General features: G+C 33.6%; 1 protein-coding gene across 1 annotated transcript in view; it reads right to left on the minus strand.

Moving 5' to 3' along the window:
- LOC111142411 (coiled-coil domain containing 178) overlaps positions 1–16,051 on the minus strand; it is a 397,276-nt gene that overhangs the window by 249,222 nt on the left and 132,003 nt on the right. Inside the window, exons 16-17 of the mRNA XM_022495479.1 lie at positions 15,552–15,697; positions 11,537–11,696 (exon numbers count right to left, since the gene is read on the minus strand). Coding sequence (XP_022351187.1) covers positions 11,537–11,696; positions 15,552–15,697 — 306 coding nt within the window. The remainder of the gene's footprint in view (positions 1–11,536; positions 11,697–15,551; positions 15,698–16,051) is intronic.

Here is a 16,051-nt window from a genome sequence, read left to right on the forward strand (position 1 = left end):
AATTTGGTTATTGTTGATAATGCTGCAATAAACATCAGTATTTTTGTATCCTTTGAGTAAATGCCTATTAGTGCAATTGCTGGATCATAGGGCAGTTTAATTTTTAACTTTCTGAGGAAACTCCATACTGTTTTCCAAAGTGGCTGTGCCAGTTTGCATTCCTACCAACTATATAAGAGAGTTCCATGTTCTCCATATCCTCACCAACACCTATTGTTCCTGTGTTAGCCACTGTGACAGGTGTGAGGTGGTATCTCATTGTGGTTTTGATTTGTATTTCCCTGATGATGAGTGATATTGATCATCTTTTCATGTGTCTGTTGGACATCTGAATATCTTCTTTGGAAAAATGTCTATTCATGTCTTCTGCCTATTTCTTAACTGGATTATTTGTTTTGGAGGTATTAAGTTTAATAACTTCTTTATGGATTTTTGATACTAACCTTTTATCAGATATGTCATTTGCCAATATCTTTTATTTTGTAGACTGTCTTTTAGTTTTGTTGATCATTTCCTTCACAGAACAGAAGCTTTTCATCTTGACAAAGTCCTATAGCTCATTTTAGCTTTTGTTTCCCTTGTCTCCAGAGACATTTCTAGTATGAAGTTGCTACAGCTGAGGTCAAAGAGGTTACTGCCTTTGTTCTTCTCTAGGATTTTGAAGGTTTCCTGTCTCACATTTAGGTCTTTCACCCATTTTGAATTTATTTTTGTGTATGGTGTATGAAAGGGGTCCAGTTCCATACTTTTTTTTATTTTTAAGATTTATTTATTTGAGAGAGAGAAATTGTGAGTGTATGAGCGGGTAGAGGGGCGGAGAAAGAGGGAGATAAGCAGATTCCATGCAGAGACTGGAGCCCAACATGGGGCTTGATCCCACAATCCTTAGATCATGACCTGAGCTGAAATGAAGAGTTGGATGTTCAACTGACTGAGCCGCCCATGTGTCCCACAGTTTCATTCTTTTGCAGGTTGCTGTCCAGTTTTCCCAACATCATTTATAGAAACTGTCTTACCATTGGATATTCTTTTCTGCTTTGTCGAAGATCAGTTGACCATATAGTTGTGGATCTATTTCTGGGTTTTCTATTTGGTTCCATTGGTCTTTGTATCTGCCAGTACCATATTGTCTTGATTATTACAGCTGTATAATATAGCTTGAAGTCCAGAATTCTGATGTCTCCAAGTTTATTTTTCCTTTTTATGATTGCTTTGGCTATTCAGGGTCTTTTGTGGTTCTATACACATTTTAGGACTGTTTGTTTTAGTTCTGTGAAAACTGTTAGTGGTATTTTGATGAGGATTGCACTGAATGTGTCGACTGCCTTGGGTATTATAGACATTTTAACAATATTTGTTCTTCCAACCTCACCACTAAATTCTTAGTTGGTATTGCTGCAGCCAAAAACACTCATCCTCCAGCTTATTACACGTAATCAATGTTTGCCAACCATTGTTATACATCATGAAATACTAAGAAAAAGAAATATTCACTTCATCATACTGGGGGTAAAGGGCTCTTTTATGGCAGCATCTTCTGAGCCAGTTTCAGGCACTGTAGGCCTTTCCCAAACTCTAACTGCTGACAGGATAAATGTCTCAGTCCAACTCTGGCCTAATAGCACCACACCAAGGTGGATAGCAGAGCAGTGGAAATCTCTGCTAATTTTAGTGGGATTTTCCTCAGCTGCTGTAATACCTTTATTATTCTTCTGATCACTTACTCATCACATAAAGTCTAAACTCCTTAGTATGACATTCACAGCTTTCATAATGGTGCTCCCATCAGTAGGTATGTGGTCTTTCCCCCTCCATCTGATCTCCAAACATAATAAACTACATGCCATTCCCTAAATGCATGCTTATTTTTGATACCTGTCTGCCTTTTCTCCTATTGTTTTCACTACTTGAACTATTCTTTCCTTGACTAACTTATTACCACCCTCCAAGACTTAGTTTTTGTTTGGTTGGTTGTTTCATCACCTTTGCAGGCTGTCCAAGATTTCCTTCAAACTCCTCTTCCTGGGTTCTAGAGAATTCTACGCTTAATTCAAGAAGCTGTATTGTATTTTAATTTGGGCCTCACCATTGCTCAGTGAAGCCAAGTGGGAGCAAATGTTACCTTTCATTTAAGATATTCAGAATCTCACCCATATTGTGACACGGGACACACAACTTCAAAATAAATAAATAAGTAAGTGAATGAATGAATGAATGAATGAGGAACAATTTTGTTTATCCTTGCCAAAGTAAATTAAAATATAAAGCCATCTCTTCCAGTTACTCTTATAGGAGTCACATCACTTCATCTGGACTTCAACTCAGCAATGTTGAGTACTTATTAAGTCCTAGACATCAGATGGACTCTGGAAGTACTCCTGTGAGTGAGACAGTGTTGTCTCCCTCAAAAGCATCACCAATTGGAATAGGAACCAAATAGTTAAATAAAACTGCATACTTCAAAAACTAATGATATACTGTATGGTGACTAATATAACATAATAAAAAATAAATAAAACTGCATAATACAACATATAATACAATCTCTCCCTCAATCCGATCTCTTTCCCTTTTGTTAGAAAATATACCTATGACTTGCAATTTGCAAAAAAAATAAATAGAACTATGCAAATTATTTTATTACCAAAGCTCTTGAAAGACTATTCTAAAGCTGCCTTTTCCAATTTCTTTCAATGTTCTTGCTCCTTTCACTATTATATTTAATCTTCTGCCTTTACCAATCTGATACTACTCTTTCTATCACTGATGCTCTCCTAACAGCCAAGTTGTATTCAGGCATAGCTATGGACACGAACTGCTGTTTTCAGTTGAATATGCATTTCTAGGATAAAGCTGACAGGAAGGCTACTAGAAGCCAGCAGGAAAGAACACACTTCTTCCTCCTTCATCCTTTCATTCCTCCTCTAGTGCCCTATATTTTTCGGAGCCTTAGAGGCATGTGACAAAGAAAAATGTAGTCTGCAGAGCCTTAGCCCCAGTTGTCACCAAGCTGAATATAAAAATTCTGACAGATAATAATGTAACAACTTACACACTCAGGGTCTGTCTTCAGATATTCTCTGACACTTTTCTTTATAACTTTCACGAGCTCCCATGGCTTCAACTATTAATGCTGTACGATTTTCTACTCTATCCTTTTCTACTCTATCTCCCAAACTCTATCTCCACATAGTGATTAGGTACATACTTTCACTTACATAATTTCTACCATGTCCAAGATAGATCCTCTTCTCAGCAAAGCCAGTCATTAATAGGTCTTTATACTATAAATGCCACCATAATTTTTCTAGTCAACCAGTATTGTACCTCCCTCTATATATTCTGTTCTTTTTTTTGTTTATCATATACAATTTGACATCAGTCTCTGTTAAGTCTGTAAACCTCATTCCTGCTCCATCAATGTCTCATCACTTGTCTTTAATTACAAAGGCATTTTCCTGTAACTTGTATCTGTAACTCCTGTTTTCATTTCACTTCAGTTTGTCCTACATAATGCTGTCTAATTTATCTTGCCTATCTCTGAGCACACTGTACTCCTGCAAAATTTGTCATGCCTCCCACTGCTTTACAAATTAAGTGTAAACTTTTCAAGTGGGTCTTCATCATATAACCCGAACCTACATTACCAGCTTTATCCTTCAATGTTTATCTGCATTACTAATATATGAGCACATTTAGATGGAAATTTGAAACAGTGATATAATTAAAAGTAGAATGTCTCCACTTTACATTATTAAAAGCAATAAAATCAAACCACAACAGTCAATATGCCAAAAAAGCAATAATGGCAAAAATAGAAAGGTAGCATCACCATAGAAAGCATTAGGCAAGAATATAGAAGCAAGAACCAATAAAACTAGTTATATAAATTACTAAAGCAAAATGGATTCAAAAGTAAAATTATCCTAAATATTGCTCTATAATGGTCACAAATGCATACCTAAAAAATAAGCCAGAATACTTAAAAATAAAATGTAAAATTAGGTTAGTCTACCAAAAAGACCAGCTGTTGATATTAACTCTCAAACAATACAAAGGAGAAAATTGCCATTACGTTAAAAAACATGATCAAAATTGTCATTTAATAATTTTGAGTCTCTATGCACTGAATAACATGAACTAGAAATATATAAAGCAAAACCCACAAATTAATTCATGTTGAACTAAACATTTCATTTAATTTATTTGTTCATAAATTATCCATGGAACAAAAGTTGCAGTGATTCTGTTTGATAATCTCAAGCAAATTAAACAAAATCTTTTAACAGAAATTTATTTTTCCCTGGCTTTGTTGAAGTTTAATTGATAAATAAAACTGTATATATTTAAAATGTGTAATGTGACAATTTGATATATGTTTACAGAGTGAAATGATGACCGCAATCAGGTTAAGCAAAACAACCATCATCTCATGTAATTATCTTTTTGTGTGTATGGATAAGAATGTTTACAATCTACACTCTCCTAGCAAATTTCAAGTATACAATACAATACAATTACTACCTATAGTTACCATGCAATACATTAGATCCCCAGAATTTACTCATCTTATAATGAAAGGTTTGTACCCTTTGACCAGCATCACCCCCATTTTACCCATCCCCCTGGCCCCAAAAAACCACCATTCTATACTGAGTTCAACTTTTTTTGGTTTTTTTTTTTTTTTTTTAGATTCCACAAATAAGTGAGATCATATAGTATTTGTCTTTCTTTGTCTGGCTTACTTAACGTAAGTGAAGTACTTCTAAGTTTACCTATTTTATTGCAAATGGCAAGATTTCATTCTGTCTCATGACCGAAAAATATTGCATTATATATAAAATGAATATCTATCTATCTATCTATCCATAACTTTTTTTTTATCCATTCATACATTGACAGACACTTAAATTGATTCCATATGCTGGCTCCTGTGAATGAAGCAGCAATGAACACAAGAATGCAGATACCTCTTTTAGATACTGATTGTCTCCTTCAGAAATATACCTAGAAGTGAGACTGCTGAATTAATGGATTTCTATTTTTAATTTTTAAAAAAAACTCCACACTGTTTTCCATATGGCTGTACCAACTTATATTCCTAGCAACAATATATAGGGTTCCCTTCTCTTCACATCCTTCAAAATACTTGTTATCCCTTATGTTTTTGATAAATACCATCCTAACAAGAAAGAGGGATGATATCTCATTGGGCTTCTAATTTCATTTTCCTGATGATTTGTAATATTGAGCATCTTATCATTTATCTGTTGCCCATCAGTATACTTTTTTTGAAAAATGTCTATTCTGGCTCTTTGTCCATTTTTAAGTGGATTATTTCTGTTTTTTTGTTTGTTTGTTTTTGTTTTTGTTTTTTTTTTGCCATTGAGTTGTAGGAGTTACGTATCTATTTTTGATATTAACCCTTTATCAGAGATATAGTTTGCAAATATTTTCTGCCATTTAATAGGCTGTCTTTTCAACCTATTCATTATTTATTTTTTATGGAGAAGCTTTTCAGTTTAATGTAGTCCTATTTGTTTATTTTTGCATTTGTTTCATGTGCTTTTGGCATTCATATGCAAAAAATCATTGCCAAGACCAATATAGAGTGTAAGTTATTAAAACTGGCAAAATTGCATTCAGAGACTACTTGGTCATTTCTTTTTTTTTTTTTTTTTTTTTTTTTTTTTCATTATAAATAAAAAAGAAAAAACTAAAGTATTCAACTCAGCTTGTTAAAAAAAAGGAAAAACAAAATAAAATTATAAAAATCAGTCAAAAAGAGTAGTTAACAAAGAAAAAAGCTAAAACTAGTGACTTAGAGAACAAAAATAATCATCATGAAAAAATCAGAATTTGAAATGTGTCAAAAAACAACTACAAGGAAAAAATTTAACAGTGTCAATCAAGAAAAAGAAAAAACAAGCCTAGTGAATGAGAAAAGAATATGACTACAGAAAAAGAAGAAATGAAAAAATATATATTTCATATAACTTAATGATAATAAATTTGAAAACCTCATTAAAATCATCTTTTCTAGAAAAATGTAGCTTGAGCATATTGACTCAAGAATTAGAAAACATTAATCATGCAAAACCCAAAAAATAAACTGAATAAATTTTAAAAATACTTTTCTTCAGAAAAGAGTCAAGCTCAGGTAATATATATAGGGGGGAATTCACCATCATGTTTATACACTTATGACAACCTTTATCCAGAACTACATTTTCAATATTGCATACCAAATGTAATGACTTCGTCTGGGGCAAAGGCTGGGCACATTTGCTGCAAGCTTCCATAAAAAACTGTGGCTTTCCTACATTCCAAGTTCGTCAGCTGTGATAAAAATTCCTTGTATCTATGTAGCATTCACCTGACCACTTTCCTTTTACTCCACAAGACTTAGAGCCAAGGTGAACCTATGCAAACATGAAGCTCACACTGCTGTTGTGTAGGAAGCAATAAAATCTCTGCTTCTCACCCAGGAGTTTCATGCCTTCTCCCAGCATCTGTGAAACTATGGCAGGCTAACTTGTTAGCTTGCAAGTGAGGTAAAATCTCTAACTCATCACATATCTTATTAGTATCATGGGAGAATTTCTCAAAACTTTAAGAAACTGAAATGTGTTATGCTATTTAACAAAGAAAAAAAACCTTGTTTCATTTGAAAAACTCTTGTAAAAATCTCTGATACAAATATCTGAACAAAATACAAAATAGAAGAACTACAGACCAATAGATATTCAGCATTAAATGGGTATAAATGGAATCCAGTAATGTATTGCAATTTTAATAAAGCCTAACCAATTAGGTGCACATAAGAATGCAATCTGATATGTGGGAACTCATACAATAATTACTTTAATTGACTAAATGAGAATAATCATATATTTATGCTATTACTCTGTAGTGGGGAGGGTGGAGGAATTTCAAAAGTGGCAGTCCCACTAGGAAATTAATGTTACCTGGAGAAGGCACAATATCCAAAGTGTGTTGATAGAGTATTATCACAATAATGTAAAAAAAATACCAATGTATAGAAAAACTGAAATGGATTATGGCCAAGTGATTTTAATAGATGCCTCTAGGTAGTTGGGGGACAAAAGCTAAAAATCATGATAGATTGCCAGTTCAAAAAATAAAAAGCCAGGACGCCTGGGTGGCTCAGTTACTTAAACCTTTGGCTTCAGGTCATGATCCCAGTGTTCTGGGATCGAGTCCCACATCAGGCTCCTTGCTCAGTGAAGAGTTTGCTTCTCCCTCTGCCTGACACTCCCCCTGCTTGTGCTTTCTCTTCCTAACAAATAAATGAATAAACAAATAAATAAAATCTTAAAAAACAAAACAAAAAACCCCCCCAAAAACAAAAAATAAAAGGCCTATTCAAGCTTCATATATAGTGCTTTAATGTAGTGTTAGTAGATATCTTGGGACATATCTGCAAGATGTAACACAATGCTGGAGAGAGATGCAAAAAGAAGAGAGGCTTCTTCCTTGTTTAATGGATCATGCTCTAATCAAACAACCAAAATATATTAAATTCATATTTGGGAATCCCTTATACCAATGCTACATATTTCCTTTACATTCTAGTGTTACTCCTTCCTGATTTCTGAGTATCTATGATCATTGCAGAAAACTTGGTGTCCCCCAGTATAAAACAAGGTCCATATACACAAAGGAATATTAGCCATCAGAAACGATGAATACCCAACTTCTGCATTGACATGGATGGGACTGGAGGAGATTATGCTGAGTGAAATAAGTCAAGCAGAGAAAGTCAATTATCATATGGTTTCACTTACTTGTGGAACATAAGCAATAGCATGGAGGACATTAGAAGGGAAAAATGAAGGGGAGGCAACCAGAGAGGGAGAAGAACCATCAAGAGACTATGGATTCGAGGAAACAAACTGAGGGTTTCAGAAGGGAGAGGGATGGGGAGATGGGTGAGCCTGGTGATGGGTATTAAGGAGGGCATGGATTTCTTAGCACACTGGGTATTATACACAATCGATGAATCATGGAACACCACATCAAAAACTAATGATGTATGGTGACTAACATAATACAACAAAAAAACTTTTTAAAGTAATTAAGTAATTAAATAAATAAATAAAACTAGCACTCTTTTGCTACCAGTCCTCAAATTAAAATGTTCATTCCTCAAAGAGCCATATAGTTCAACAAGTTGATTTAAAAAGGCAATATGAAAAAAAAGGCAATATGATGAACCTAATTAATATTATGACATGTGATTGATGTTTAATCCTGTTAGAATTGTTAAAAATATTATGCAAACCATGTTCTTAATTTTTAAAAAATTCATGTTATTTTAAAATCTTTTGGGGGGCAAGAAGATTGGCATTAAGGCAAATTATTCTTGCCTAGGAGGGTCACTGCTCAGCTCTTCTAAATGTTTCCAGGTTTTTCACACATTTATTTCCCACTATTAAGATCACAGAATATGTAATAGTTTTTATTTTATTTTAATCATGCCTAATGTATCAGGTCAGTGGGCCAGCGACACAATTTATTGTACGTAATTTGTGCGATGTTACTATATTCAAGTTTGTTTTTCGCATCTCCCATCTTTCTGCTGACTGCATCTTTAAAATTGATGCTAAGGTTTTGGTCGTTCAACACTGAGTGCCCTGAACTAGTTGCATGAATGAAGTGATGAGTGGACAATAGGAGAATAATTTTTTAAATTGTAATAATCTTTAAAATTAGTTCAGAGATTAAATTTGTTTCTGATTTTTACTATTGCTGTACCTGGCTGTCTAATGAGGCACTGAATCACTGCCTCTGTATTAGCTAAGAATTTTCCACATGAAAGGGTCAAGAAATGATTTAATAGCCAAATATGGCACTATTATAAGTATTTCCTAAGAGTGAAATATAAATATGAAGCCAAATAAAAACCAATAAACTCCACAAAGTATTGGGAGATTGTGTCTTTTAGAACTCAATTTGGAAATTGTTCTGTCTGCCAAAGATCCAATGTAATGCCATTACACCTTTCTCATATCATACCCTAAATTATAGGAAGAAAGGCAAGGTTATAGAAAGAGCACTAGAGAAAGGCACTGACATAGAAAAGCAGTGGGACTTCTGAGGATGGCTAATAATAGATTAAAATTAAAACTAAAGATTAAAATACCTGAAACTCCAGTTTTGTTTGGATCTTTCCAATAATAAAAAAGGAAGAGCAGTAGCTATAGCTATAGTACTTTGATGAATATGCTATATTGAGATTTTAATCTTAATTGCATTTGGTAATTATAGGCAGTTAATAAAAACTCCATTTAATACTTAAAAAAAAAATCTTCCATTTAAAGATATCTGACATGAAACTACCTACCAAAAAGTTGATTTTAACTCCAGAACTATATTGCATGCTATCTGAAGTTTGTATATATTTTTTTCTTAAACCATTTTATTGGCTGTTTGTATTTCTAATTCTATGGCATGTTTTCTTACATCCCCAGTTAATTGTACTGTGGCTTTTATGGTCTTTTATTAAACAATTCCTTCAGATGATCCATAATTGTGATCAATTCTTTTACCCAGGGGGGACACCCCAGATTAGTAATATGACATCTGTAATGATGCCTAATGAAACTTGTTTCTTTATGGGAATGCTTCATATTACATACATATTTACAAATTTTTAAATAGTCTTATATGAAAAATTGTATTGTCTTTCCATTATTTAATGACAATAACTGATCATAATCATAAACAGTGTCACTAATGATGAGATAAATAAATTTCTAAACTATGCATGTTCAAACTCTATGCTTCTGTTTACATAGGGTAAATGCATAACAAAGAGCAATCCAAGAGCTGATAAGAGGCAATTTCATATAAATTAAAGGTTACTGGAGAAGTATTATTCAGATATTTAGCAGAATCCTTAATTGCTAGAAAGCAATAGACAATGTAATCATTTTCATCTAGAGAGAACAGATTGGATGGCAAATTTCTTGTGTATTATCAAGGAGAGAGGGGGAATGAGAAAGAGAAAGGGAGACGTTCAGATTTTGCATACAACATGAGTATTCAACTAAAGTATGGCACAGTACGGAAAGTATCTCTGAAATGCTTCTGCTTTCAGGCATTATCATGCAAGTGGACAGCAAAATTACCAAAAAGGCATATGTTTATCCATTTATTCATTCAGTCATTCAATGAGTATTCACTGAGTGCCTCTCTTGCGTCAGGCATAGTTCTGAGCTTTTAGGATACACAGAAGAATGTGACAGAAAATCTGTCCTCACTGACAATATATCAGTATTGCAAGATGCAGGCAGACAACAAACAAGTAAAAACAAATGAACAAAACAAGTTCAGATAGAGACTGGTACCAAGGACAAAACACAAAACCAGGTGATGTGACAAGCAGCTGGAGGTTAAGTACATTTCAAAATGGGACAGCAGAGACAAGATTTTGGATGAAAAAAATACAAATCTCCATTTTTGAAAGGCTAGTTATACAGGAATTTTTTCTTTGTCTCTCTCCTGCTGACCATATTTTGCCATTTCACTAATTATTATTGTTCCATTAAAGTGCTGAAATGCCAGTCAATAAATGATTATTGAGATCCCACTGTGTTCTCAGCACCAGTACAATTGGAAAATGTGGTTGAATTCAAACAGCTAATTCTACTGCTGTGATAAAATATGAGGTAGAGAATGATGCTTAAATCAGTAAATAACTTAAGCCTTCTCTTTTTGAGGTGTGCATTTGAGTCTAAGCCTCCCAGTCCATTCATATATCACAAATCTTGAGATTTCAGGAACTTCTCTAAGAGAAGGCATAATTTATTGCCACTAGATGGCACCAATTATTTCCATATTTTTAGGCCCCCTCCTCCCAAAATACCCCTTTTCTATGTAATGGCCATATGTAAAATGGAAGAATATTACTTAGCACTATTATTAATAAAATTATTGTTCCTCTATTAATACTTTTCTGTAGGAAGGATCACAGAAATAGTACTATAGATGGTATGTTCATTCACTGACATACTTGTTTAAGGTATGTATTTCCTCCATTTTTTTAAATGGATTAAACAATATCTTTGAAAATGTAAAAAGGAAGAAAAGTAATTGAGTATATGAATATATATAATAATGGTTATATAAATATTAGGATCAAAAATAGCTTATACATGTATACTATATTACATACATCTTTAAAAGTTTTTACAATTTTTTTAAAAAAAGATTTTATTTATTTATTTAACAGAGAGCAACAGCAAGAGAAGGAACACAAGCAGGGGGAGTGAGAGAGGGAGAAGCAGGTATTCCGCTGAGCAGGTAGCCCGATGCAGGGCTCGATCCCAGGACTCTGGGATCATGACCTGAGCTGAAGGCAGAGGCTCAACAACTGAGCCACCCAGGTGCCCAAAAGTTATTAGAATTTAAATCTTTGCTTCAAGATAAGAAATGAGTGCCTCAGACTACTTGCTAGTTTGACTATCACTGTATTTCTTTCATTCTAAGACAGTCCAAAAATAATACTCACTTTAATATCTGCCAGAGTTTTTTGCCTCATGGTAATTAGTGTTCGATATCTCTGCTCTTCCTCATAGAGTTTCTCTTCACAGATTTTTTTCTCACTTATGAGATGATCAAACACTGCTTGTGCATGCTCCTTTTTATATCTCATGGTTATAAATTCATTCCTATGAAGAAAGAATTGTATTCGCCATTAATCAATTCATATTTTATTTTTTAAGATACGTTTATGATACATTTTAGAAGAGTGAATATTAAAAAGTCTTAGAACTGAAGGGCTTTGGAAAAATTCCCTAGTTCTTTCCATAGGCCAACTTCCATAGAGATATGTCTAAATGATTCAGTTGTAAGAAAATCTCTGGAGAAATTTAGTGGATTCTCTTGGTTGCCTACACAGCATGCCTCTATTTCATTGCCATTCTAAAAGAACCCCTCCTCCATGCAGCATATAACACCAAAGATACATTCTAATTGGATTAAGCCAATTAGCATGAGGCTAATTATTTAGAAGTGAACATAAATATTACCATAGCTTAATAAGATGAAAGACAAGGACCTAAAGGCATGTAGAAAAGGCTCAACACCCACTAAATGTGAATGAGTCATGTTTTCAAACTTGATGACAATGGACACAGTGGAGAGAGAAAAAAATGAGTACCTAGGGTTGAGCTGTTGATTACTAATGTCAACTAATTCTGCAGCTTACCCTACCCAAGGCTCTCTGTTATATAAGATGACACATTTCCCTATTGTTTAATTTAAGCTGTTGTGTGAACATGTTTGTTTGTGCTTAGGTGGGTGTATTTTGTCATTTGTAACTAAGTATATACTGAGACAGATATTAAATGGTTTTTATTTAAATAACAACACTAATAGATAAAGCATGGGAAAAGTGGTTAAAGCAATAATGAAAATGAATGTGCTTTAGAAATAATTGCCAAAGTTGATCAGTAACACAGAGGGCAGAATAAACAGAGCTGCAAAAGTGCAGCACTTTTTTTTTTTTTTTAAGATTTTATTTATTTATTTGACAGACAGAGATCACGGGTAGACAGAGAGGCAGGCAGGGGGGCGGGAAGCAGGCTCCCTGCTGAGCAGAGAGCCCGACGTGGGGCTCGATCCCAGGACCCCGAGATCATGACCTGAGCCAAAGGCAGAGGGTTTAACCCACTGAGCCACCCAGGCGCCCCAAAAGTGCAGCACTGTCTTATGTTACCCTTATTTGTTTTTATGTCTGCTGGTATAGAAAACTGAGTAATCTGCACAGTTACCTAATAAGGCAGCGGGACTAAAGTTTTTTGGGGGAGCTGAAATGTTAAAGTGTGCTGAATAAAATATCTCATTTAATACAACAAAATCCTATGAAAGTATAATCATTATAGCAATTTACAGATGAGGAAACTAAACTTTACCATAATTAGCTTATATAAGCTACTTAATAAACAGCAGTACCAGAATGCAAATCCAGTTTTATCTTACTCTATTTGATTCAGCAGCTCAACACTAAATACTCATTTTTTTTCTCTCTTTCTCTACTATGGCTATTACCAAAAATTTGAAAACAATGTTTTTTGTTCACATTTTTAGATGTGAGACTCTCCTTCTGAATAGAATAAGGTCCCTCCCTTTTATCTGCTTTGTTCATGTCTGTTCCATTTCATCATTTATACCCAAAACATCCAAAATTCTTATGTGATATCCTATATAAATACTCTCTAATATCAATATTATGGAACAAAGAAAGAAACCATGAAATCTACATGGGGAAGAGCTAGTATGACCAGAGCCAAAAAACCTCACAGTTGCTCCCAGCAAACATCACTATATTTTGACCACATATACTTTGTTCTCCACACTAAGTATTTGAGTTTGGATTATATTCAAGACAGCATTTTCATTAGTTAATTACACCCACACATATATTATATAGACTATATATGCTTATATGTATACTGTGTGTGAAAATAGTGTTTCCTTTCTCATAATGATAAAAAGAATAAACTCTGAAGTCCTATGGGTCTGGCCCTAAATCCTTTCACATCCTACTGAAGAAACAGTTGTAAAAATCAGAGTCAAGGACAGCTTCAATTGCTATTATTCTAATCATCATATTTTAATCATTTTGCATATGCAAGTTTGTATTTCTAAAATTATCTTCAGATACTCAAAGGTACACTTCCCCATTTGTCATTTCTTTGTCCTTCTTCATGTCTGGCACTAGGCACACTGTAGGTTCTTAATAAATAATGATTAACTTGATATGGTCACCTATTGAAAATAACAGTAGATTATTACTAATGTAGTTTATTTGCAATAATCTTCTTTCCAATCCTAGTTTAGTGAGTCAGTATGGACAGTTTTAAGAGCACATGCTTTGGAATGAGATGGACCTAAACTGGAGCTGGCTTTAACCACTGATTATCTGTACAAAGACAATCATTTAATTTCCTGAGCTTCTGTTTCCTCAGTATTCATATGAGAATGTTATTACATAATTTGAGAATTTGCAGTGAGAACTGGATAAGATGAAGTACACAGATTGCCCACAAAGTGCCTGGCACATTAGGAAGTCAAAAAATGGTATCTTTAAATATTATTTGACATTATCCATCGTCATTGTTAATTAATAGATCTATAAACAATGTCACAGGATCAATTATTCATTTTATCCCTTTCCTGTGAGAAAGCAAAGTTTTGTCAAGTTCAGAGAGGGAACTGTGTCACTGGGACATGGTGGCCACTCTTGTCCCAAAGGCAATATAATCTAGCCACAGAATAGACAAAAATGTTATAACTGAAATAATAAGAATTCTTAAAAAACTAAATCTTAAACCAAACTCCTTATAAACTAAACTTAAACTAAATCTTTATAAGTCTAATGTGAACTATAAAATTTTAGACTTATATCACTGAGCCTCAAAATATTCTTACAGATGTCAAATAATGCAAATATCTTTGAAAATAACCATTTCCTTGCTTTCTTACATGATATACTGAATATGATTTTATGTCTTTCAGATAAAGCTGAATGCTCATTTTGTACATAAGTTTTTACCCCATAGTAACAGCTAAATAAATCCTTGTTGAGTGAACTGACTTGACTTGACATTATAGTATGATAATCAAGCTGTGGATAACTGTTTTTCTGACATTTTATCCCTCAAGTGCTATGATTTTGTTAATGCTGTGTTAGCCTTCTTATTTGAATCAAACTGTAATTCCTAAATGTGACCAATGCATGTCCTTCCTGTAGTCCTTCAAGCTCTGTTCTCAACGTATTACAAAACAGATAATAAGAACCAAAAGGAATAAAGGAAGAGTATGTAAGTTCTAAGTGAGGGTCTCAGGAAACACCAAAGGTCTTAGAGTATGATCGTTCTTTGAGTGAAAGACCTTACTAACCCTTGGTAGGTATGCCCCTGATTAATAAAGGGACCAAATAAGAGGTTTCCAAAGACAGTAAGTATGAACAAATTACATAAGGTTTTGTAGAATATCTGTTTATAAAGGATTACCTCAAAACTTACCAAAAAAGTTCGGGTGAAAAACCATATATTATTAACCATGTCCTGTGACTAATACTGAAATTTGTGGGAAAGATTATCAATTTCATAATTAATAGAAGTTCTCATACTTGGAAAACAATAAGCATTCCCAGTTATTCAAGTAAAAGTAAACCCAGGGGAATAATAAAAAAATGAATTCAATTTATGCTTATTTGTTTTTTGTTTTTTAATGTAAGCTCCACATCTAGGTAGAGCCCAATGTGGGGCTTAAAGTCACAAACCTGAGATCAAGACCTGAGCTCAAGAGTCTGATGTTTAATTGATTGAGCCACCCAGACACCCCCACAATTCATGTTTTTAAGCCAGAATTATCAAATATCACATGTATACTCCGCATCAAATAATGATAGAAAATAATGGACCATTTTAAGAATAAACCTTAAAGAAATTTGATCTTATCTCTTTTAAAGATAATATATTGAATACTTAATATTTTGATAAAATTTAAGTACTTACTTTAAACTCTCAAGTGTCTGAGCAAAAATACTACTTTCTTTCTCTTTTTCTTTTAAGTTCTTATTCAACTCATCTATTTTTGCAAGATAAGTAATCGTTTTACTTTTAGTGTTCTCTATTTCTCTAAAAATCATTGAGTGTTTTTCCTGGAAAATAAATTAAAGGATGTTTTATTTTAAATACTAGAATTTTCAAATCCTTGCAACTTAAGGACACAATTACATTTGGCTATATAAATAATTAAAAGCAAATAGAAACTTATTAACAGTGTAAGTAACAACTTAGGTATATGTTCTTTCTCTTCTCCATAGTTGTATCTGATAAGATTGTCTAAAAGATGGCTTAGGGGGGAGGAGTCAAGATGGCGGAGAAGTAGCAGGCTGAGACTACTTCAGGTAGCGGGAGATCAGCTAGATAGCTTATCTAAAGATTGCAAACACCTACAAATCCAACGGGAGATCGAAGAGAAGAAGAACTGCAACTCTAGAAACAGAAAATCA

The sequence above is a fragment of the Enhydra lutris genome, unplaced genomic scaffold, assembly GCF_002288905.1.
Source record: "Enhydra lutris kenyoni isolate GAN:26980312 unplaced genomic scaffold, ASM228890v2 scaffoldscaffold8, whole genome shotgun sequence".
NCBI lineage: Eukaryota > Metazoa > Chordata > Mammalia > Carnivora > Mustelidae > Enhydra > Enhydra lutris.